The sequence below is a fragment of the Odocoileus virginianus genome, chromosome 9 (genome assembly GCF_023699985.2).
Source record: "Odocoileus virginianus isolate 20LAN1187 ecotype Illinois chromosome 9, Ovbor_1.2, whole genome shotgun sequence".
Lineage (NCBI taxonomy): Eukaryota > Metazoa > Chordata > Mammalia > Artiodactyla > Cervidae > Odocoileus > Odocoileus virginianus.
In genome coordinates this window covers 50,048,882-50,071,556 of record NC_069682.1, presented here as the reverse complement: position 1 = coordinate 50,071,556, position 22,675 = coordinate 50,048,882, and the positions used below count along the sequence as shown (strand labels likewise).

Here is a 22,675-nt window from a genome sequence, read left to right as displayed (position 1 = left end):
TTTCTGACCTCTCTGGGCCTCCATTTCTCAGGTGTGAGATGAGATAATGGTGTTAGTCCCCAGTGGTGTAGGAGAAGTGTGCACACTTGGTGAGTGGTGTCCTGCCTGCTTCCTCCCCAGACTCAAGAGTTCTGATTGATACCCTCAAGGGAGGGCCTTTCCCGGAGTAAGCATCACCTCTTTGGGGATGGGAAGTCAGGCAGATAGAGTGTTGTTCCCATTTTAGGGACGGAGCCACTAGGCCAAGAGAAGGGCTGACTCCACAGGCAATGGAGTCCTGATGTCAGAAGTAGAACTCTGGGGAAACCAGGAACATGCAGAGACGAGGAGAGCCAAGAACCTTGATGTGCACACTCAGTGAGCATAATGGGTAACCATCTGTCCTGTGGTCCACATGGGGGCTGGTCCACCATGGGAGTCCCACAAAGCCTACCAGAGCAGACACTCTGCAAGTTCACTGACTTGATTGAGATCTCTGTGCTGGCCTTCTGGAGGCCTGTGTGGCCTCCATGTCCCTTTCTGTTCATCTCTCAGGGTGCAGGACCACAGCACTTACATGTCATTTTAGGAGGCTGGGCAGGTGGTCCTGATGCACAATGTGTGACCAGGGTCCTCAGCTCCAGTTCTGGCCCAGGGTTTGCCAAATTTCTAGGTCCTGGACTTCCCTTCCTTGGACTTCTGTGGGAGAAAATGCCACTACTCTTAGAGGGTGGGGGGTGTGGAGGGGAAGGGTAGGACTCCCGGCTCTGGGACTTGGTGCCAACTTTTCACCTGGTGGCTCAAACAGTAAAGAATCTGCCAGCAATGCAGGACACCTGGGTTTGATTCCTGGGTTGGGAAGATCTCCTGGAGAAGGGAATGGCAACCCACTCCAGTATTCTTGCCTGGAAAATCCCATGGACAGAAGAGCCTGGCAGGCTACAGTCCATGGCGTCACAAAGAGTTGGACACAACTGAGCGACTAACACTTTCACTTAGGGAAATCTACTAACCGCTGCCAACAGTGTGCTTCTTTTCCTCACCTGTAAGGAGTGGGTCATAGACGCACTTATCTCAGGGATGGTTTGCTGGATGGACAAACATGTTAATGCCTGCATAGATGGCACTGGAAAGTGTGCCAGGTAAACATCCAGCAAGTGTGTGCCTGGTCTCCTCATCTTCTCCAAACTCCCTGCTGAGATAGACACTCTGCCATTCCCTTACTGGAACAGGTGGGCATGGGTGGATGCCAGCGTTTGCCAGGGGCTGAGATCATGTCCCAAGCATGATCTCAGACCAAGAGCCTAGACACACATGTGGCATTAACATGCTACCAGCAGGAAAACCTCTGGACATTAAGCGGCCCATGGGACCCTCTAAAATCAGCCTGGCCAGAGGACTGCGGCTGCCACTGCACCGTCAATTTCTTCCTGGTGCTTTCCGGGGCATACTGGGGTCACCTAGACAAACATTTCTAACCACGGAGAGCTGCGTAGACCCCTGGAACTTCCCTGTTGACTGCCAGCTGGTGCTGGGAGCTGGGGATTCAGAGGGCCCGCCCTGACCAGTTGGGGACATTGACGGAAAAGGCGGCTGAACCCAGAGGACAGTAAGGAGAGGAACGGATGAGGCTCTCAGGAGCCGAGTCACGGGCAAGGGGCAGCCATTTGCGAAATCTGAGAGTGATCAGCTCAGTCAAGTCTTAAGAAGACCTCTGGGCGTTTCAAGAAAAGGTGGAAACCACAGGAAACCTGTCAGAAGGTTTGTACATTTGTCTGGGCAGTTGTTTGAGAGGACTTGGCCCAGGCCAGGCGGGAAGTCTAACGGAGGCGCCGGAGGGATGATTTTGAGGAAGGAGCCGTGCGGGATCCTAGGTTCGGGCCCCCGGGCGAGAAGGGGCGTGCCCTGGGCTCAGGGTCAACGGAAGGGGCTGGTGGGACCTGGCCCGCGGCGCGCGAGTAGCGCGCGCACCCTTAGGGGAGGAGTTTCCGGCCGGAACACTGCCCAAGGACTGGGAGTGGCGGCGGAAGTGCAGAGAGTTCAAGGAAGACGGCGCGCCTAAGCCCGTATACTCAGACTGGCTGCCGGCTGCTGCGGACACGGTGGTGGTGTGTGAGCCAGCCTGGGGCGAAGTCCTGGGGACCCCGCTCGTGTAAGGCTACCCTCGGAGACCCGGGCACTGGAACCTGTGCTCCAGCAGAGACTTCCGGCACTGCAACTCCCGACAGGCCCCGCGCCGCCCTCAGGTCGCGCGCTGGCGATTCTGCCGCGCTGGATTGTGGGGCGCGTAGTGCCCAGCTCTACACTCGCGGAGTGGGCCGGGCCGGCGGGAAGGGCGGCCGGGCGGGGTTTTGGAGCGCGGGCAGTTAGTTCCAGTGTCTAGGCGAAACCAGGCCTCGGGAGGCCGGGTGGTTTGCTGGGCGCCGCACGGATTTGCGTCCCAGGTCAGAGCAGCACACGTGTTCTTTCGCTGCCCGCCTGGGAGGGATGGAGATGGCCCAGAGAACCGAGGGTGGGAGCCGTCGGGGTGGGAGGTTCCAAGCCGCCCAGGCTGGGGGGGGGGGGGGGGGAAGGCGCTGCTGGGTACTGGCGGAGGTCAGTACAGTGTTATTGCGGGTGGAGCACGTGGAACTGCACCTGCATCTCTTCTGTTGCGTCTCCAGGAGCTCGGTGGAGCTGTGTGGGGTGGGAGAACAGGGCAGGGACGACACCTCTCCGAACCCCTTGTGATGGGATGTCACAGGCTCGCCTTTGGACCTGTCCGCCGGAGGCACTGCCTGCCTGAACTGATGAAGTGGCCTGGCACTCAGGAAAAGCTCGCTAGACACAGGCTTCTTGTCATTTCCGTCTCTGCTGTAGGATCTCGCGTGGAGAGAGGCGCCGTGTCCCCGCAGTGCAGGCTGGCATCACTTGCCTGGAGACGCTGAGACTCTGAGATGTTCAGAGGCGGTTTTGTCTCGCAGACCGACACAGCCTGTACTTCAGCCAACCTCTGTGTCCCCCCAAGAGTAGACCAGTATGCCCAAGATAACCCTGAATGGTGTGACAGTGGACTTCCCTTTCCAGCCATACAAATGCCAAGAGGAGTACATGAGCAAGGTTTTGGAGTGTCTGCAGAAGGTGAGGCTGCAGACTGACGGGCTTGTACCTGGGGATGGGTCAGCGTGGGTAGAGTCTCTGCAAAGACCTAACGCATCAGTACATGCACCTTCCTGTTAACTCCGCCCAGGTCCTACTGGTAATGCTGCCCTTATGGATGTGGGCCTTAGCCATAAATAGGGCTCATGTTTTAGGTGGGCTAGGAGAGATGCTTAACAAATAAATTTAAAAAAGGTAATTCTAGATGGTGATGAGTGCTATGAAGAAAGCATAAGGTGGTAGGCTTAAGAGCACCTGGGGGACCTCACTGAGAAGGTGGTGTGTGAACTGAGGCCCAGTGATGAGGAGCAGCCAGCCATCTGAGAATCTGAAGGACATATTTCCACACAGAGGGGCAGCTAGTACCCAGCCCTTATCTGGGGAGGTCATTAAACCTCATGGGGTGCAGCTAGCATCCTGCTGGGTTTCTGGGCATGCCCTTTTGTCTCTGCCCAAGCCCCCAGCCCTCGAGGGCTGCATCTGCAGCTGGGCACATCATGTCTGCCCAGGCTCCCCACTCAGGCTCCCAGCTGAGAGCTATGTAGGCCATCAGATCTCATCAAGATCGTGTAAATCCTTGGATCCAGAATTGTAGAATGGAACTCCTATTTTGAGGCTTGACACCTAATTAGTCATCTTCCTATTTATAGCATGTTAGAAGATACTGTGGTGTTTTGAGTAATGCTCTGCAAATTGTTTGCTAACGTGTACTGACCTAACCTCCAGCTTTTGGTTTGGGAGTGGAAAGGTCCTGTGGAATTTTATGCCCCCTGCTGGCTGCTGGACTGGTCTCAGGTGGGCTGTGTGGCCTGCGGTGCCTGCCCCTGCTCCCCGCTGACCCTGTTCCCCACCCCATTCAGAAAGTGAACGGCATTCTGGAGAGCCCCACAGGCACGGGGAAGACGCTGTGCCTTCTCTGCAGCACGCTGGCCTGGCGAGAGCACCTTCGAGATGCGGTCTCTGCCCGCAGGATTGCCGAGAGGGCATCAGGGGAGCTCTTCCCCGACCGCACCTTGGCATCCTGGGGGAACGCCATCCCGGAAGGAGATGTCCCAGGTGATGCTTCCTCTGCCCTACTCCTGGCCTCCTGACAGGGAGGTGGGGAAGGAAGGGGTGTTTGTAGCTGCCACGCCATTTCTCATTGTCCTAGTTGTAAACCTAGGGTCAGAGCCTTACAGACAAATGAGGACTCTGCAGAGACCCACTGCTCTGCTTCCTGGTCACAAGTTCAGGCACCTGATGCTTAGCTTTCTGTGGGTGGACTTAGCTGAGTGCCTGTAGCCGTGACCTGTCCTTCCTTGTGCTGGGCAGGCTGCTACACGGACATCCCGAAGATCATCTATGCCTCCAGGACTCACTCGCAGCTCACGCAGGTCATCAGCGAGCTCCGAAACACTTCCTACCGGTGGGTCGGGGGGTGGTCTGCCAGGACTCCACCCTGGGACACCCTTACTGGGCTAGAAACCTGAGCTCCTTGTGGCCATCAGGATGTCAGCTGTAGGTGTGGGTGGGGCAGCAGAGGTGAGGCCCTGTGTCGGAGCTCCCAGCGCTTCTGCAAGAGGGGCTGTGTCCCCTTCTTCCAGTCTCTCATGAGAGGAACGTGGAGGTGGAGGGGCCTTCCAGAGGCCTGCCCTCATTTCTCAGCCTCGCCTTCTCACTCGCCCTGGACCCTGACTCAGGCTGGACTAAGCTGCAGGGAAAGCCCCTCTCAGTCCCGGGGCAGATTTCTGCCCTGCCTGCCCCCTCTGGTTGCCTGGGCGAGTGAGCCAAGCTTCCCAGTACAACTCACGGCTCTTGCCGCTGGATGGCACTGGGGCCCCTGCCCTCTGATCCTTGGGCCCCCGCTCTCTCTTCTGCCAGGCCCCGAGTGTGTGTGCTGGGCTCCCGGGAGCAGCTGTGTATCCACCCTGAGGTGAAGAAGCAGGAGAGTAACCACATGCAGGTGCGTTCCCGTCCCTGCCTGTCTTCTGTGGTTCTGCTGCTGTTGCTTTGTGGGGGCTGCCCGGGCTTCAGGACCTCAACTCTGCCCCTGGGAGAGGGGGTAGGGGAGCAGGGTGAAGAACTGGTGGGGTGCCTGACTGGTGGCAAGGGGAGAGCAGGGTGCAGTTGTCACACAAGCCCAGACCTCGTGTTCCCCCAGGTCCACTTGTGCCGCAGGAAGGTGGCAAGTCGTTCCTGTCACTTCTACAACAACGTGGAAGGTGAGAGGGCTCATAGCGGCCCCTCCTCCCCTTAGTGAGCATGCTGCAGGGTGTGGAGTATGGGCGCCTCTGAGGATCGAGCTCGGCGGCCTCCCATGTGCAGGGGCACTTGGGCTCTTTCGTGACATTGGCGAAGGAGCTCACACGGGCTGAGGGACTGGGCTTTTCAGGAGGGTCCCCGCCATGCCCAGTAGGGGAGGCTCCCCAGGCCTAAACTCTCCCTTCTAGGAGTCTGGAATTGAGGTGCTTGCGAGGTAGGAATGCCAGTGTGAGCAGCCCCCGGGACAGGCTAGGTACTGGGTCTCTAGAGAGCATTTCTGTTGGGGTCTCAGCCGCCTTCCACAGCCGTTTGTGGGTCAGCTTGCTCCTCTGCTGGACCAGCCCTCACCTGCAGCATCCCTCACCTCACCTGGAAGAACCTTGAGGAGGGAGGGGCCAGGAGGCCAGGGTGGGGTTGGAAGCTGGGGGAGCTTTTGGCTTACAGAGGAGGCACCCTCGGAGCTGGTGCCTGCTGGTCCCTGGGCTGCAGACCCCGGCACTGCCCCAGGCCCCCTCCCACTGCCCTCGGCCTCCTCCCTCGGATCTCCTGTTGGTGCTCAGCCTCAGCGTGGGGCTGTGGGGCTACTTTCTAAAGCACAGAGCAGGGCTCCCTCGGGACTTGGTTGAGGCTTGGTGCCCTCCCTGGGGGTTGCCTGGAGCCATTCCATCCCGGGTGACCCCTGTGGTCCAGGGGGACTCAGTGGGCCTGAGAGCCTGTGTTCACTCCCACGCGTATCCCCAGAGAAGAGCCTGGAGCAGGAGCTGGCCAGCCCCATCCTGGACATTGAAGACTTGGTGAGGAACGGGACCAAGCACAAGTAAGCTCCTCTCTTGGCTGCCCCAGGCTGGGCTTCCTCCATGTGCAGAGGCACATCCGTTTCTTTCCTTTTGAAATCACGAAACTAACGTTCGGTATGACAGTACGTGACAATTGTGAGGACTGTGAAGTAAGAAGTGAGGCCCTTCTTCCTGGCCCCAGCCCCCCTCCACTCCCAGGCATTGAGCTTGTCTTCCACCTGATGTGCCCCCCACCCCCGACATCTGCTGCGACCTCAGGGATTCAGGGCTCTGGTCGTGGGGGCACAGGCCTGCTGTCCCCTTTCCTCCCACCTCATCTACCTGCCCAGGAGTGGGCCTGGGGCTTTTGTAGATTTTACACAAGTGAGTGGTCCACTCACACGGTTGAGGGCAGATGTATGAGGGGTGGGAAGCCTCCCTGCCCGTTCAGTGCCCCAGCGCCTCCTCCCCTCCAGGCTGTGCCCCTACTACCTGTCTCGGAACCTGAAGCAGCAGGCGGACATAATCTTCATGCCCTACAACTACCTGTTGGATGCCAAGGTGAGGCCTCAGCCTGCGCAGCTGACAGTGCCTGATGGCAAGAACATCCCAGGCTCAGAGGTGCCAGCGAAGGAGCCCTTACTGGTTCTGGTTCCAGTATTAGACCCTCGCTGGGAGCCACAGGCTAGCGCCGGGGAACCAGCCTCCCTCATCGGCACAGCTGGGTGGGTGGCGGGAGTGAGGGACTGCCCGGGGTCCGTATCCTCCCACTGGACACCACTGGCAGCCCAGGCACATCAGCCCCAGCCTTGCGTCCCACCTCTTGCTGTAGAGTCGTCGTGCACACAGCATTGACCTGAAGGGGACGGTTGTGATCTTTGATGAAGCTCACAATGTGGTGAGTGTCTGGGGGCCTCCTGACATCCCCTTCCTCACACAGAACAGCTGGACCATCCTGTCCAGACCCCTGTGCCCCACTGTCAGGACCAAGCAAACTTGGGCAAGGCGGGCTTCCAGCCTGTGCCCGCCGTTTCCACACAAGACCCCCCAGACTCCTCCTGCCATCTCATCCTTCTCTTCCCTTTGTCCCTGTTGGCTGCCTCCGTCACCTGCTTGCTCCACCCCACCTGTTCTGCGGCCTCTGCCAGGGCCCCGGGACCATGTCTCCATGAGTGGTGGGCCTTGACTGGGGTGCTGGAGGAAGAACACTTGGGGAGCCTGGCATCCTGGGACAGAGGTGGTCACCCTCAGCCCCACTTGAGTCCAAGCAGTTGTTGCCATGTGGGCAGTGGGCCCAGTGGGCTGGTTTTGACTCGAGAGTAGCTAGAAGCTACAGTTTAATGGGAAATTTATTAATAATGGCAACTCAAAATAGTTTTTCAATACTGTCTGGACCAGACGTCCACCTCTGGGCCAGTTTGAGAGCTGGCCTTGAGATCATAGGGTGGGGCTTGGGGGGCTCTCACTTCCTCTTCCCTCTGCCCCTCGCCCCACATCTGCCTCCTGGAGCCCCGTGACAGGTGGACTTGGGCTCACAGGAGAAGATGTGCGAGGAGGCCGCGTCCTTCGACTTGACGCCCCATGACGTGGCCTCGGGGCTGGACGTGATTGACCAGGTGTTGGAGGAGCGGACCAAGGTGGCGCAGCAGGCCGAGCTCCACCCGGAGTTCATTGCAGACTCTGCCGGGTCAGGTGAGCTCGCGGTGGGGACCACAAGTGGGATGGGGGCCAGTCTGCCCAGCTCCCATCTTTCCATTCGGCTTCTGGAAACATCAGTTTGTCATTCTGTGTAAGTAGCTTCTCAGCCTCACAGACTAGGGGGTGGGTAGCCCAATGAGTTAGCACTTTCTCAAGTCCTTTCTACCATCTTCCTTGGGTATGGATCTACTTCTGTGTAGACATGAAAACCAAGGGTGTTAGCTATAGGGATGTTCAGTAACAACCTGGGAGCATTGTGCACATGGAATGTCCTCTTCTCGGAGTCCTCACCCCCTTTTTCTGTTTCAGCAGTGATCAGGGTGTGCGTAGGGGTCTTGGTGGACGCGGTTAGTGTGTGTGGTTAGTATGTGCATGGATTCTGCACGACCTTTGGTAGTTAGTGATCCACGTTTTGCTCACCCGGACCACTTGGTAGCAAGGGTTTCGCTCTTGAGTTATGGGTTTGTTGCATTCACTCCTGCCCTGTGGGCATCTTCCACATCCCGCTGTGTCCTCACACACGCTGCAGCAGGGTGTGAATAGCCCTTGCTTCCCAAGTCTCTACAAGGGACTGGGACACGTGGACAGACTCCAGAGGGAGCAGAGGCCCCTTGTCCCACCAGGCTGCCTGCTTCTGCCCCACTTTGTGAGGGTCTCAGGTCCTCTCTTGTCGCGCTCACAGGATGTGTTGGGGGGAGAGCGGGTTTATAAATGGCTTTATGTGTTTAACACAAATTCTCAGACATGTCAGCTTTATGACCCTTAATGTCCTTAAACTTTCAGTTCTGGAAATTTACTAAGCTTTGTTTTTGTGAGTTACATCTACAGAAAGTTATTGGGTTAGAGGTGGAATCTAAGGAACTAAATGAAAAACTATTCTGTGTTTCCCCATGTTATGTGTCAGTTTCCCAGGCCTGCCCTAACGAAGTACTGTACCCAGGCAGTGCTGGGGTCAGGTGTCAGCTGGGCGGTTCCTTCTGTGATTCCTGGGGCATGCGCCCCAGTTCTGGTAGCTGCTGGCAGACTTGTAGACGCAGTCTGGCTCCATCTTCACACCGTGTCCTCCCTCCTTGGGACATCAGTCACTAGATGAAAGCCCAGCCTAGTCCACTGGGACCTCATCCTAACTGTGTCTGCAGATAAGGTCACGTTCACAGGGATCAGAGTTTAGGATTTGAACACAACTTTCTGGAGGGCACAATTCAATCCAGAACATGTTAACTAGCCATTTTTAATATAAGGTAATTGAATCTTGTAACGTGATAGCACATGTCACAGCTGTGTTCATTTCCCAGTGCTGCTAAAGGAAATACCCAGATGTGGCTTGAAGCAGCATATGTATTCTTTCATGGCCCCCGGAAGCCCAGGAGGGTCTTCAGTACCGGCTCCACTGGAGGCTGTGGAGGAGATTCCATCTCCTGGCCTTCCCCAGCTTCTCGGGGCAGTGCCCCACCTTCTCTGACCCTTTGACGACCTACCTTCCTGCTTAGGGTCCCCAGACAATCCAGGGTGATCTCCCCATCTCCGGGTCTCAGCATCATGGCGCCTCCAAGTCCCTTTGCCTCAGAGCTGACATAGTCAATGAAAAGTAGCTCCTACTCGCCACAACTAGAAAAAACCCACGAGCCACAAAGACACAGCACAGCAAAAAAATAAGAAAGCAAAGATATTTCACAGAACAGGAGGAATTTTTTGCAAACAATATATCTGATGAGGGGTTTGTATCTAAAGTATGGAGGAAACTCTTAACCAAAAGACCACCCAACCCAGTTTAAAAATGGTCAGAAGATATAAACAGACACAGATGGTTAATATGCTCATCAAAAATGGAGCCCATTGGTCGTCAGGGAAATGCAGATCAGAACCATGATTGGTGTGTGTCCCTGGGTCCCTCCGAAGGTGACCCCCTGCCCCCACCCAGCTCAGGCTGCTGCTTCCTGTCCAATTTGGACAGCGTGGGTTTCAGGGCCATTTATCTTCTGTGGCATCCTGCCCTCCATGCAGCATCCAGGCTTCTTAGGGCAGCTGGTGGAGCTGGAAGTAGGTAGGTTTGTGCATGTGCGCTTTTCCCTCCCCAGGGCTGAACTTGGAGCTGGAAGACCTTGCCAAGCTGAAGAGTAAGTGCCCCTCTTCTCCTGCCTGTGCCCTGGACCCCCACAGCCCGAATCTGATAGCCCCCTCCCGCCACAGTGATTCTGCTTCGCCTGGAGGGGGCCATCGATGCTGTGGAGCTGCCTGGAGGCGACAGCGGTGTCACCAAGCCTGGGAGGTGAGGGCCGGAGTGGGCGGGTGTGCGGGGAACGTCTTGGGTCACAATGCAGGGAGTCTCCCCATCCCGGAGGCCCTGGAGTGGCTGCCAGCATCTAGTTTGGTCCTTGAGAAAGTTGGGACCACTTGCTTCTCTGGTCCAGCCCTCTGTCTGCGGTTGTCTTTTAGAATGAAGCGCCGCCTTCTGTTGGGAGGAAGATCAGGTGTAGGTCCTTGCGTGCTGCCACCTGTGCTGGGACGAGGGCCCTGAGCTCCTCCTGCTCTGCTGTGCTGAGACCCTCTAAGGGCCCAGTTGCTCCCCACATGGCCCAGGCATCTCCTAGGCTTGCACATTCACAGGTTTCCTCAGCAGTTTCCACTGCCCACCTCCTCCCGACTCTTTTTCCAGAACTGCTCCCTGGATGCCCTGCCCAGAGCCTCCACTCCAGAGAGGCCTCCATCTGAGGCCTGAGCCCCAAACCCAGGTCTTTCTCTGGGTATGCAGGTCTTAGGCCGACTGCTTTCCTCCCCATGGGGGCTTTTGAGGGGAGAGGCCACTCCGCTCCAGCTTTGGGCCTCCCTGGAGGCTCAGAGCTTGTTTGCAAGTGAAGGAAACTTAAAATACCTTAATGGCTGTCAGGTTCCCAAAGTGCAGCCAAGTCACCTCTTTCTCGTAGCTACATCTTCGAGCTGTTTGCCGAGGCCCAGATCACGTTTCAGACAAAGGGCTGCATCCTTGACTCCTTGGACCAGCTCATCCAACACCTGGCAGGACGTGAGTCCCGGCCACGCACTGGGGCCGCCCCTTTCTCTGGCCCACTGACTGCTTTCTGATTGGGAGGTTGAGTCCTTAACGTGTTTGATGGCATATGGTCCATAAAGAGCAGTCTTCCTGGTCAGCCCCTTTCAGGAAAGAGCATTGAGGGGCTGGGTGGCCAGTGAACTGTGGGCCCCACCACTCTCCTCCAAACCTCCGTGCTGTTTCCACCCAGAGGGTTCCTCGGGACCATTCCCCATTGGTCTCCCTGCGGGCGCCCAGCCTTGCTGCGCTCTTGGCCCCTGGGCAACCCCAGCAGCCTCTGTGCTTGTCCTGCTGACCCAAAGGAGACCCCCTGGGAAGAAGGGAGAACTGTCTTCTGAGGGCATGCCCCTTGCGTTCACCACTGCCCCCACAGGTGCCGGGCTGTTCACCAACACTGCGGGACTGCAGAAGCTGGCGGACATCATCCAGGTAGGGACTGACTGCCGCCAGCAGGTGGCGCCTCTTCTCCCGGATGGAAGGTGGGGGCTTCCTTCTGTGGGCCTCTGGTGGTGCTAGACCTGCGGAAGGGCCAGCTGCCCCAGCATATGCTTAAGGTCAGCCCCGCAAAGCGGGGTTCCTCTCACTCTGGGCACCCGCTTCAGGCCGTCAGGATGGGATCAGGCAAACAGCGGGTCCCTCAGATTTTTGGACAGGCCTAGCCAGCTGTTGGCTCTTCTCATTTCTTGCTGACACAGCTCTTCAGAGGAAAGTTAATAAGTGGATCCCAGAGTGGGGGGGAGGGGGGCACAGACACTGTCCCCTGTTGTTGCTGGGCCAGCCTCACCCAGAGAGTGTCCAGACATGGATGGGGTGAGTGTGTCCAGGTGACGCCTGTGAGCCCTGGTGGGGCCTAGGGCCGGTGTTGGGATCAGTGGTGGGTTGCACATCCCTGGGCCCGGCCAGCCTCTCTCTGGGCTTTGGGATCTTCTTGGAGGTGTGGCAGCCGAGGCCCTCTTGGCCACGTGCAGATCCCACCTTCCCTAGGCCAGGGGATGTCACGTGCCTCTGGGTCACTGGTGTCCCCACCTCCTGCCCCTTATGTGCCATTCTCCTTGGGCTCGTTGGAGGCACTTCCTCCACTCAAGTGGACAAGCTGGGGCCTGTCTTCTGTTAGCTGGGTAGCTCAGGGCCTTTGTTCCTCCTCGCTGGGCCTTTCAGCAGAGGCCGCTCCCTGGCCATTGCTCTTTGGGACATGGGCACCAGAGGCCCTGTGTGGCATATGTGTGGCTGCCCAGGCCGCGAGGGGTCACGGTTGGGGGGTCCCTGGCTGCGTATGGGCTCAGTGGGTCACCTGCCCAGCAACACCTCTCACTGTCACCCCACCTTGTCCCCCTCCCCAGCCCTTGCTGTGTTTCCAAGACCGCATGCCCTCTTCCACTCCACTGCATGGGTGGCATCCGCGGGGCCCCTGGCCACACCCACAGGTGCTCCTCATATTGGGATGTAAGATGAGTAACTGCCAGGTCACACTTCCTCCAGCTGGAGGGGACAGGACGTGCCAGCAAAAGAGAATGGCCTACAGGCAGCAGAGGACGCTGAGTCACCCGCGGGGGCCACTTAGAGCAGCTGCCAAAGGAGATTCCAAAGCCACGGGCTTAGTGGTGTTTGGGCTCCAGAGAGTCTGGGGCAGGGAGGAACCCGCTCCATAAATGGGTATCCGGGGAGGGGTGGGGCTGCACAGGCCTGGAACCCAGGGCCCTGTGAGGAGGGGCAGGAGGGGTGGGCAGAGAGTGCCACGAGGGAGGGTCCACTTGGAAAGGCATGGCCAGGGCCCTGTAGTCAGGACTTGGGACTCCCCAGAGACCCAGCAGGCATGATGAGTCACCACATGGATGGTGGAGGCCTTGGACGCCCGCTACCCTGGCACGGAAGTGCCATGAGGAAGCAGGCAGAGCCCAGGCCTGAAGGACCACACGCTAGAGTGTGGTGAGCCTGACTCTCTGAGCCTGACTGCCTTTCCAGCCCCTTTCCTGTCTCACAGACAGCACAGAGCCCCCAGGGTGGAGTGCCAAGCTGCCGGCGGGCTGGCGCCGGAGCCTAGCCAGGAGGGAGCCACACCTGGCTCTCCCCCACCCACCTGTGTCTGCGTCACTCAGCACAGGGCGATGGCTCTGTGGTCTGAAACTTCTCCCATCCCTTGAAGTGTAGGAGCTGCTCTGGGGCCACAGCATGTGTTTGCAAAGGAAGCCAGGCCCCAAAGTGGCCTTACCTGCCAGTGTGGCCTCCGCTCTGGGATGGAGTCGTGTGTGAGGACCTGTCCTTACAGGCAGATACTTCGGTAAATTACTAGGCCAGGTGTTTTGCCACCTGGACGACGGAAAAGCTTCTTAAAGCTCCTCTTGCCCTTGGCGCTTACTCCTTACAGGCTGCACTGTGCCCACGGGCCGTTCTTCTGCGACCCCGTTCTCATATAGGGTTGCAGGGTGCCTGCTGCTCCTCTTGGCCTGGGGCCCACGTCCCCTGGGCCCTGTAGGAGTTTGCCGCGAACAGGGTACTGATCCATTTATAGGAAGGAGTGGTGGATAAAGCTTCTGCCTCCAGTTGCTGGTGGTGCCAGTCTCCTGTTCTTCTAGGTACCGGGTAGAAGTCGAGGTTCTGTGGTCAGTGTCCAGCCCGGCGTGAGGCCCCTGGGAGTGCGAGGCTATGGAACGCGCTGTTCCTTCTACATGTGTCTTGGCTTTGTCTGTGCCGGCTGGCTGTCCTTCGGCTTGTTCCTTTTCTGTGAGAGCCTTTTGAGCCTCGGCCATGACTCCTGGACCTTAGGGCTGTTTTGGGGCGAGCCGGGGCTCTGTGATGTCCAGAGGGCTTCCCGAGGCTCGGTCTCTGCTCTCCAGGGTGGCTGTACCGTCTCTTCTGGAGGAAGTGACATCTGTGTCTTAAATATTTCCAATGTTAAATACTTTCTGTTGCTGTTGAGAAAGGGATCTTTTTAATGCACCGGTGCTTGTGTGTGAGAAACCTATTGAATTGTATCTGTTGGTCTTGTGTGAAGCTGTCTCACTAAGTTTTCTTTTCACTCTAAATATTTGTCATTCTGTTTCCTGGGTTTTCTAAGTGGACAGTCATGTTGTTTGTAATGTTTAGTGTTTTGTACTTTCTGTCCCAATATTTATTCCTCCTGTTGTTTTTTCTTGGCTTGTTGCATTCACAAGAGTATAATTCTACTTGTTTTACTTAGGGATTAATTTCATCCTTTAAGTTCTCTGAGTAAACTGAGGTCCTTTGCCCTGGCCCTGAGCCAGCCCTGGGGGAGAGGGAGAGGCGAGCTGCTGACCTGGGCCTGGTGCCCATGAGAGGTGCAGACTGGCTGCCGAGGAGGGGCCAGCAGGACTGCTGTGTCGCACAGGGCAGCTCTCTCCCCTCGGCCTGTTGGCTTGGAGGCAGAGGCGGGTGACGACCATGTCCTGAGTGCCTGTCTCTCCTGCGTGGGAGCAGCATGTCAGGAGAGGCAGTCTCGGGTATGTCCTGCTTACCTCATCCCTCATCTCTGCCTTCCAGATTGTGTTCAGCGTGGACTCTGCCGAAGGTGACCCTGGTCCCATGGTGGGGCTGGCGTCTCAGTCCTACAAGGTGGGGCTGCCTCCAGGATGGGCTCCTGAGCGGGGCCTGGGATACATGTGCACTCCTGGGATACTTGACCACTCTTGGGACACCTGTTCACTCTGCCCCTCCAGGTGCACATCCACCTGGATGCAGGTCACCGGAGGACAGCTCAGCGACCAGATGTCTGGAACACCACGGCGGCCAGAAAGCCAGGTACGGCTCCTCAGGGGCAGGGACACGCTCCCCCTGAACTGGGGTGGCGCCTGTACAGCTGTGGGTTCCTGGCCACCTGTCAGTCCAGCCTTATCTAGGTGCCATCCACCTGTCTTCTGAGAGTCCGAACAGAGAAGCCAGAGTGCCCCAAGGCTGGGCTCCTGGTCCCCTGCGTCCTCTGTGGTCACTCCTGTCATTGCTGGGGCAGACTCACCCAGGACAGTATGGGCCTGGGTCCACCTCCATCCTCCCCACCGAGGGCAGGTCCCATCCTAAAGGTTGGGAGAGCCTTCTCTGGTTCACTTCTGGAAGTGTCACTGCTGGCCTGTGATGTGGCTGTGACCCCAGAGTCGCAGTGCCAGCATCCGCGTTTGCTGTTTCCATCTCGGTTTGTGAAGCACGGAGGATAGGCAGGCATGTCTGTCCCACAGGCGTCTGTACTGGCTTGCTGCCTCCTGGAGCTGTGGGCCCGCGCCCCTCCCTTTTCTGCAGTCCCACCTGGTGTGTAGGGAGGGGACTAGCTCTTCACACCCTGAGCCACAGGGACCTCTGGGGTTGGAGTGGGCTGATCTCTCTGGAAGTGACCTCAGGGCCCTCCTCCTCTGACCCCGGGGTGCTGAGGGTTTCTCCGGTGTGCTTGCTGTTCCTGGGCTCCCGAGGAAGCACTCAGCCCCAGGCTCAGCTCCTGACTCAGGCAGGCCCCTGGGCAGACTTGCACACCCAGGCCTCGGGGCCCAGTGCCACACGTCAGGGAGGCTGGTCGCTGTGTGGCTGGTGGCTGGGCCTCATGTGCATCCCCTGCAGGAAAGGTACTGAGCTACTGGTGCTTCAGCCCAGGGCACAGCATGCGTGAGCTGGTCCGCCAGGGCGTCCGCACCCTCATCCTCACCAGTGGCACACTGGCCCCCGTGGCCTCCTTCAGCATGGAAATGCAGATGTAAGGGCTTGTGCCCCCGGAGAGGGGTGGGAAGGGTGGGGTGCATCCTGAAGCCATCCTCCTGCCTTGGGCCGTAGGGTACTGGGGTTCAGGATTTCACAGGGGCCACCCCCTGCCTCCCTCCAGCCCTTTCCCAGTCTGCCTGGAGAATCCCCACGTCATCAACCAGCACCAGATCTGGGTGGGGGTCATCCCCAAAGGCCCTGATGGAGCCCAGCTAAGCTCTGCCTTTGACAGACGGTAAGGGGCCTGGTGGGCCAGCTGGGCAAGGCAGGCAGTGAGTGCCGGCCCCTCATGGCAGCAGCCCCCTGGTTCTCTGCAGGTTTTCTGATGAGTGCCTGTCTTCCCTGGGGAAGGTGCTGAGTGAGTGCCCGGGTGCCCCCCCCAACTCCCTGTCCTGCCTGGTCTTCTAGCAGGGTGGGTGGAGGGGCTCTGTGGATACCTCTCCCGCTGACCCAGGCCATGGCACTTGCAGGCAACATCTCCCGCGTGGTTCCGCACGGGCTCCTGGTCTTCTTCCCTTCCTACCCGGTCATGGAGAAAAGCCTGGAGTTCTGGCGGGTGCGTCCCCCCTCCAGTGTTCTCCAGGACGGGGTGTGGAGGGGGAGCCCCAAACGGCCAAGAGTCTATGGGAGCGCCGGGCGTGCACCTTGTCTTGAGAAGTCTCCTCCCATAGGCCCGTGACTTCGCCAGGAAGCTGGAGGTCCGGAAGCCCCTGTTCGTGGAACCAAGGAGCAAAGGAGGCTTCTCAGAGGTCCGGGTCCCAGGCCCCCACCCCAGGCTGCCCTGGACTCAGGCCACCCTCAGGCCCTGCGTGGCTGAGGTCCTGCTGGCCTTTTAGGAAGTTTGGGCTCAGGGATGACAGCAGCAGACCCCACCCCACCCCTCCCGCCCCAGCCCCAGCCCCTGTGTTTTCTGGGAACAGTGAGCAGTTGCTGGGTGTCAGTCCAGGTTGGCCTGGAAGTTGTGCCATGAAGGAGCTGCTTGGGCCTGCTGGCCTGCCTCCAGGCTGGGGTGCTTTGTCTTGGAGGGTGATTCCTGGGGCTTGCTCAAGGAGGTGGAGGGATCAGGGGCTAGGCTGGGCTGACCAGCCTCCCCTTCCAGGTGATGGAGGCTTTCTATGCCAGAGTCGCTGCCCCCGAGTCCAGTGGGGCCATCTTCCTGGCTGTGTGCCGGGGGAAGGTGAGGCCTCAGAAGATTGGGTCCCACACGCCTGCCCTTCCTCCCCACCTGAACCCTGTGCCCAAGGGGGTTGAAGGGTCTTGACCTGGGGCTGTACCATGGGCAGGAAAGGCTGGTCACTTTCCTCAAGCCCCAGGTCCAGCAGATACGGGAAGCTGTGGCCCTTTTGGTCCTAGGGGGTGGGCCCTGGGGTCCCGGGGTGGGCAGGAAGGACAGAGGAGGTTCTGGGAATGAGGACATGGTTGTGGGGTCTTGGGAGCGGTGGACTCCAGATCCAGCCTGGTTCAAGGTTGGAAGGTTCTTCCACTCTGCTCATCCTGGGGGCATGTGGCCATGAGGGTTCAGACCCAGGGGGACCCTTAGGGAAGGTCCAGGGCTTGATGGAGACAGACGTGCCTGCTGCCCTCCAGGCTAGTGAGGGCCTAGACTTCGCAGACATGAATGGCCGTGGAGTGATCGTCACAGGCCTCCCGTACCCACCCCGCATGGACCCCAGGGTTCTTCTTAAGATGCAGTTCCTGGATGAGATGAAGGCCCAGAGCGGGGCTGGGGGCCAGGTGAGATGCAGGGCTGGGTGGGGCTGGGGGCCGTGTGAGTGGCAGGGCTGGGAGTGGGCTGGTAGTGCTCCAGCTGACATGACAGAGCCCCTCCCCACCGCAGTTTCTCTCCGGGCATGACTGGTACCGGCAGCAGGCATCCAGGGCTGTGAACCAGGCCATCGGGCGGGTGATCCGGCATCGCCACGACTATGGGGCCGTCTTTCTCTGCGACCACAGGTGCAGCCCCTTCCACTGAGCTCTGGGGCCAGAGCCCCCACCCCCGACACCAGAGGGGTGGGCAGTGGGGGTGCAGGGTTCCTAGACTGAGGCCCCATCACCTTGCAGGTTTGCCCACGCAGACACCAGAGCCCAGCTGCCCTCCTGGGTGCGCCCCCACGTCAAGGTGTACGATAGCTTTGGCCATGTCATCCGAGATGTGGCCCAGTTCTTCCGTGTGGCCCAGAAGACTGTGAGTCCCCAGCCCCAGCTGGATGAGCCCTCATGCCCACCCCGGGGGAGGGGCTGAGTGTGACCCCTGACCCTCTGTGACTGTCTAGATGCCTGAGCCAGCCCCCCGGGCTGCTGCCCCAAGTCTTGGCGAAGGAGAAGGCGTTGTCTCAGTGTCCGTGTCACCGGGCCCCCTCCCCACCAGGAAGGCCATGAGTCTGGACGTGCATGTCCCCAGCCTGAGGCAGCAACACACGGGTGTGTGTGAGTGACGGTGGCACAGCCGGGTGGGGCCCACAGGATGGAGGGTGGGCCGCCTCCAGCAGGTGGGTGACATGCTGGGACTGATGACCCGAGTGCCTGGTGAGCATTGGTGGCCTTGACTGCCCGCGTGCGTTCCTGCAGGCTCGCCAGTCACCAAGGATACTGAGGGCAGCCTGTGTGTGGAGTACGAGCAGAAGCCCGTCCGTGCCCAGCGGAGGCCTGCAGGGCTGCTGGCCGCCCTGGAACACAGTGAGCAGCTGGTCGAGGGGCCTGGCGACAAGGCCCTCCCTGCAGAGGAGGAGGTGAGCGGCTGGGCTCTCTGGAGAGGACATGAATGGCTTGATCCATGATTTCGTGCAAGGGGGCTGAGGGTGCCCTGCTGCTCAGAGTAGTGTCCGTGCTCTGGGGCCCTGAGGCCTGGGTCAGACACAGCTGTGTCGCCTTCAGGACTGTGGCTGCTCTGCCCTGTTGGGCCCTCGTGAGAAGAGGCCAGCGGAGGAGCAGCGTGGCAAGAGGAGGAAAGTCAGGCTGATCAGCAGCCCGGTATGTGAGCCTTTGGCAGATGCGGGGTTCTGGAGGGAGCCTCTGGCTGTATGGCTCCGAATGGTGCAAATGGTGCACTGGCCTGACTTGTCTGTCCTTGCTGGGGGGCAGGCTCTGGAGTGGCTGGGGCCCAGGGAAGGAAGCTGGGCAGGCCTGAGGGTGGGTGCAGGGGTGTATGAGGGTGACAGACCTGTGGCATACACTGTGCTTACCCCCTATCCCACCTTGGCCTGCTCTGACTCTGTCCCAGTTCTACTGTGAGAAATCTCAATCTCCACTCAGATCTCTGAAGCAGCTCAGAGGCCTGTGTGCCCTTCACTGCCAGTCTCATGTCTCCTCCCAGGATCCCTGGGCAGCCCCCCACTCAGGGCACTCCCACCGCACTTTGGAGCCCTGCAGACTTGTCAGATTCAGGCTTTTCATTTTGCATTTGTTTTTGGTAGTGTGGTGAAGTCCACACAGGCCCATGGGCTCCTTCCCAGAAGGTTCTGTCCTCCCAGCTGGGCAGGATCCAGTCCTGGCCCTTTGGCAGGTTTGGGGTGGCGCCTATAACTGGGCTGTCTCCCCTGGGCTGGGCTCTGCTGGGCTCGGCACGAGCGTGCAGGCTGACGTGCCTGAGTGTGAGGAGTGTGGTGTTCCCAGCCTTGGATAAAAGCCGTTAAAGAACAGCTGAGTTAAATCCCAGAAGCTCCGGAAAGCCCCAGATGCCACTGCCTCTGTCCATTTTCCTTAATTCTGGGAAGGGCCGGGCGGTGCCCAGGGGACTGACACTGAGGGGGTGGCCTGGGTGCCAGGAGCCTGGGACTCTGCAGGCAGAGCTAGGGGACAGCCTAGGAGCCTAGATGGTCCTGGTTGAGGGTCTGGGGTCAGGACTGGGGTGTGCGGCAGAAGTGGGGCACAGGAATTTTTGAAGTATGGCACATTGAGAAGTGTCCCTTGCTGTGAGTGGACGGTCTAAGCCAAGAGTCCCCACTGCAGCAGCCCCTGCCGTGGGTGCTGGGAGCTCTGCAGAGGAGCAGGAGCTGCCAGCCAAGAGGGTGAGCCTGTGCTGTCCCTCCGCTGTGCTCGGTAGGCCTGATCACCTCGGCTGAAGCCAACCAGGGGGTTACCTGCTGGCTCCTCCTGGCTGCTCTTGGTGACCACAGCTGGGCCAGGCCAGCCAGTAATCCTCCTTAGCAGCCCCGACAGCAGCTCACTGTCCCTGTGGATGGGAAGGGTCTGCACCACCTGACAGGTGCCGGGCATGTGTGCGCAGGAAGGGCCGGCAGCCAGCATGGACACGGGCAGGGCCAAGCTGTTCATGGTGGCCGTGAAGCAGGCACTGAGCCAGGCCAGCTTCGACACCTTCACCCAGGCTCTGCGGGACTACAAGAGCTCCGATGACCTTGAGGCCCTGGTTGCTCGCCTCAGCCCTCTCTTTGCCGAGGACCCCAAGAAGCACAGCCTGCTCCAAGGTGCCTTGGCCTGCACAGGCTGCCCACTGAGGGTCCTGCCCTGGGGGTTGTGCTGCAGCTGTGGGGTGGGGGCCACCAGGGTCCACGGTTGACCTGCTCCCTGGAAGAGATGCAGGTGGCCCCCCAGTGGTGGCTGCAGCGCAGGGACCCGCAGGCCCAGAGCCCCACCCCTCCCCTCCCCACAGGCTTCTATCAGTTCGTGCGGCCCCACCACAAGCAGCAATTTGAGGAGGTCTGCCTCCAACTGACGGGCCAAGGCTGCAGCTCCCCGCATAAGCACGGCCATCCCCAGAGGCAGGGGGCACAACTGACCCTGGACTCCAGTGGTGAGCTGTCCTCTGCCTGGGTGGGACCCTCAGACCCAGGTCCGAGAGGAGGGTTGGCGCCTGGCTCTTGAGGTGGGCCCTCACATGGCCCAGCTTCCCTGTTCCTGAGGTCCAGACAGGTGGCCCCATTTTGGGGGTCATGGGCCCTCGGAGCACACATGGCTCGGGCCTCATGGAGCCTGGGCCTGGGGAGTCCCTGGAGACCCGCCTGCCCCATCTCTACCTGGAGAGGCCCTGCACATCCAGAGCCTAGGAGCTGCTCTCCCTGTGTAAGGAGGTGCCCATCTCTGGACGAGACTTTCCCCAGGATAGTTGTCACGGTGCTCTGGGATTGAAGATTCCAGCCTGAGTCACCCTTTGCACACCCCACCCTGTGCCTGCCCCCCAGGAAAGAAGCCCCACCCTTCCTGGCTGTTGTGGTGACCTGAGAAGAGTTTGAGGCCAGATCTCCCCTTGGAAAGACCTTGTCTCTCCTGGGGCACCCCTGGACCCTCAGGGACCAATGGGACAGCTGCTTGTCTCTTTGTTTTTTCAGGAAGGAAGGAGTCTGACCCCAAGCTGACTGTGTCCCAGGATGCAGCCAGGCAACTGGACCCTTGCGAGCAGCTGAACCAGGGCAGGCCCCACCTGGCCTCTGGGCCACTCCCCGCAGGTACTGATCTGAAGAGGTTTCAGGTTAGAGTCAGGAGCAGCAGGAAGACCCTGGGGAGGAGTTGCCGGGGGCCACTGTGGCTCTGATCTCCAGAGCAGGGCAAGTTGGTGTGAGCTCCTGGGAAGCTGCTGGACTGAGACACGTCACTGTCCCATCAGGAGACTGCAGCTGCACACTGCACAAGGGATCTAGAGCCCCTGGAGCTGAGAAGCAGCACCCATCTACTGTAAGCGCCTACCTGGCCGATGCCCGCCGCGCCCTGGGGGCTGCTGGCTACAGCCAGCTTCTGACAGCACTGACCACGTATAAGCAGGATGACGACTTTGAGAAGGTGGTGGCCGTAGTGGCTGCACTCACCACCGAGAAGCCTGAGGACCTACCCCTGCTACAGAGCAAGTGGCTGGAGTGGGGGTGGGAGGGGGCAGGCAGCAGGGCTGGCAGTGGAACCGGCCTGAGCCATGATCTCTGCAGGGTTTGGCATGTTTGTGCGGCCACACCACAAGCAGCGCTTCCGACAGATGTGTGTGGACCTAAGTGGCCCAGGCACCCAGGCTCCAGGACCTCAGGAGGGGAGCTCTGCCATGCCTTCTGACCTTGTCCGCGAGGCTCCCAGTCCAGGTAGGGCTGCCTGTCTGGTGCTCCTGCTGCCCTGTCATCCAGTCCCCCTCAGCCCTTGCAGGGTGGGCAGGTGAGCAGCAGGGAAGCGCCAGGGACCCTCAGACCTGCTTCATTCTGTCTTTAGGCCCCAAGAAGACCCAGAGCAAGATCTCATCCTTCCTTATGCAGAGGACGGCTGAGGACACGGGGGCTCCTGGCCCGCCCCTCAGTTTCCCGCGCGGGCAGGCGCAGTTGGAGTGGGGTAGGTCTCCTGGGAAGGACTACAGGGACTGTTGGGAGTGGGGGCCGGGATGCAGCAGGCCCATGGTGCTCACATCAGGCCCCTTGCAGCGGGCGTGGCGTGTGCAGGCTGCAGGGCGGAGGACGTGGTCTTCTTCAAGTGCCCCTCCTGTGACTTCCTCCGCTGCCAGGCCTGCTGGCGACAGCACCTCCAGGTTGGTAGCCAGGCCCCGTGGACACGGTGGTGACCCTGTGGACACAGCCAGTAGGGGTTGCTCCCCATAGTGGGGCTGAAGGGTTGGGGGTAGGGGGTTCCTGGCAGTGTGTCCAGCCCTTTGTCTCCACAGGTCTCTAGGAAGTGCCCTGGCTGCCGTGCTGCCACGAGAAAGCAGACCCTTGCGCAGGTCTTCTGGCCAGAGCCCCAGTGAACAGGGAGCCCCTCTGGGCACTCTGTGGACCCTGAGGCTGCCCCTCCTGGGGCACTGCCTAGACACTTGCCTGTTGGCTGGGGGTGGGTCAAAGAGCCTGCCTGACAGGGAGGCCAGTCCAGTGTCTGCGGTGATGCCCCTGAGATGGCAGTGGGATCTGGGTCCCCTGTGGGAGGCCCTGAGGTCATCTTGGGGTTTGGGGTGGGTCCACTGGAAGGTGCTTGCCCAGAACTTGAGTGGATGCCAGCCTCTGGGCAGAGCCCCCATAGGAAGAAAAGGAGCCTTGCCCCTTCTGGGGTAGGGGGGTGCCCTCGGTGGACCAGCTGTTCACCAAGGGACAGAGATGCAATAAAGCTGTTGGACGTGTTGCTGTTGCACTGCTGGACGTGTCTGCATGTCCTGGGCTGGTTGGAGGGGTGAGGGTTCCAG

At 59.6% G+C, this 22,675-nt stretch overlaps 1 protein-coding gene across 4 annotated transcripts; it reads left to right on the top strand.

Annotated features, from left to right (window-relative positions):
* Window positions 1-1,966: 1,966 nt before the first annotated feature.
* RTEL1 (regulator of telomere elongation helicase 1) lies at window positions 1,967-22,613 on the top strand. 4 transcript variants are annotated; one of them, XM_070472411.1, is made up of 36 exons: window positions 1,967-2,225; window positions 2,839-3,099; window positions 3,978-4,173; window positions 4,429-4,522; window positions 4,978-5,059; window positions 5,258-5,318; window positions 6,100-6,175; window positions 6,611-6,695; window positions 6,967-7,032; window positions 7,673-7,826; window positions 9,911-9,949; window positions 10,023-10,101; window positions 10,757-10,854; window positions 11,255-11,310; window positions 14,380-14,451; window positions 14,556-14,637; window positions 15,442-15,574; window positions 15,701-15,814; window positions 15,897-15,937; window positions 16,050-16,135; window positions 16,251-16,328; window positions 16,679-16,756; window positions 17,167-17,313; window positions 17,417-17,532; window positions 17,641-17,764; window positions 17,853-18,000; window positions 18,148-18,308; window positions 18,454-18,549; window positions 19,805-20,003; window positions 20,189-20,329; window positions 20,865-20,981; window positions 21,140-21,373; window positions 21,453-21,599; window positions 21,724-21,840; window positions 21,930-22,033; window positions 22,166-22,613. In XM_070472411.1, the coding sequence occupies exons 2-36, from the start codon at window positions 2,998-3,000 to the stop codon at window positions 22,244-22,246; spliced, it is 3,804 nt and encodes a 1,267-aa protein (XP_070328512.1). In that variant the 5' UTR covers window positions 1,967-2,225; window positions 2,839-2,997; the 3' UTR covers window positions 22,247-22,613. The 4 variants fall into 4 exon arrangements, with proteins under 4 accessions (XP_070328512.1, XP_070328511.1, XP_070328513.1 ...); XM_070472410.1 differs by having other exon boundaries at window positions 17,853-18,006; XM_070472412.1 differs by lacking the exon at window positions 14,380-14,451 and having other exon boundaries at window positions 17,853-18,006.
* Window positions 22,614-22,675: the final 62 nt, after the last annotated feature.

Excerpts from the sequence above, each read along its gene's own strand:
- RTEL1 (XM_070472410.1), top strand. The coding sequence starts at position 2,998 with ATGCCCAAGATAACCCTGAATGGTGTGACAGTGGACTTCCCTTTCCAG. Across the intron at positions 4,523-4,977 it reads CTCCGAAACACTTCCTACCG|GCCCCGAGTGTGTGTGCTGG; the intron begins GTGGGTCGGGGG and ends CTCTTCTGCCAG. Across the intron at positions 20,004-20,188 it reads GAAGCACAGCCTGCTCCAAG|GCTTCTATCAGTTCGTGCGG; the intron begins GTGCCTTGGCCT and ends CCCTCCCCACAG.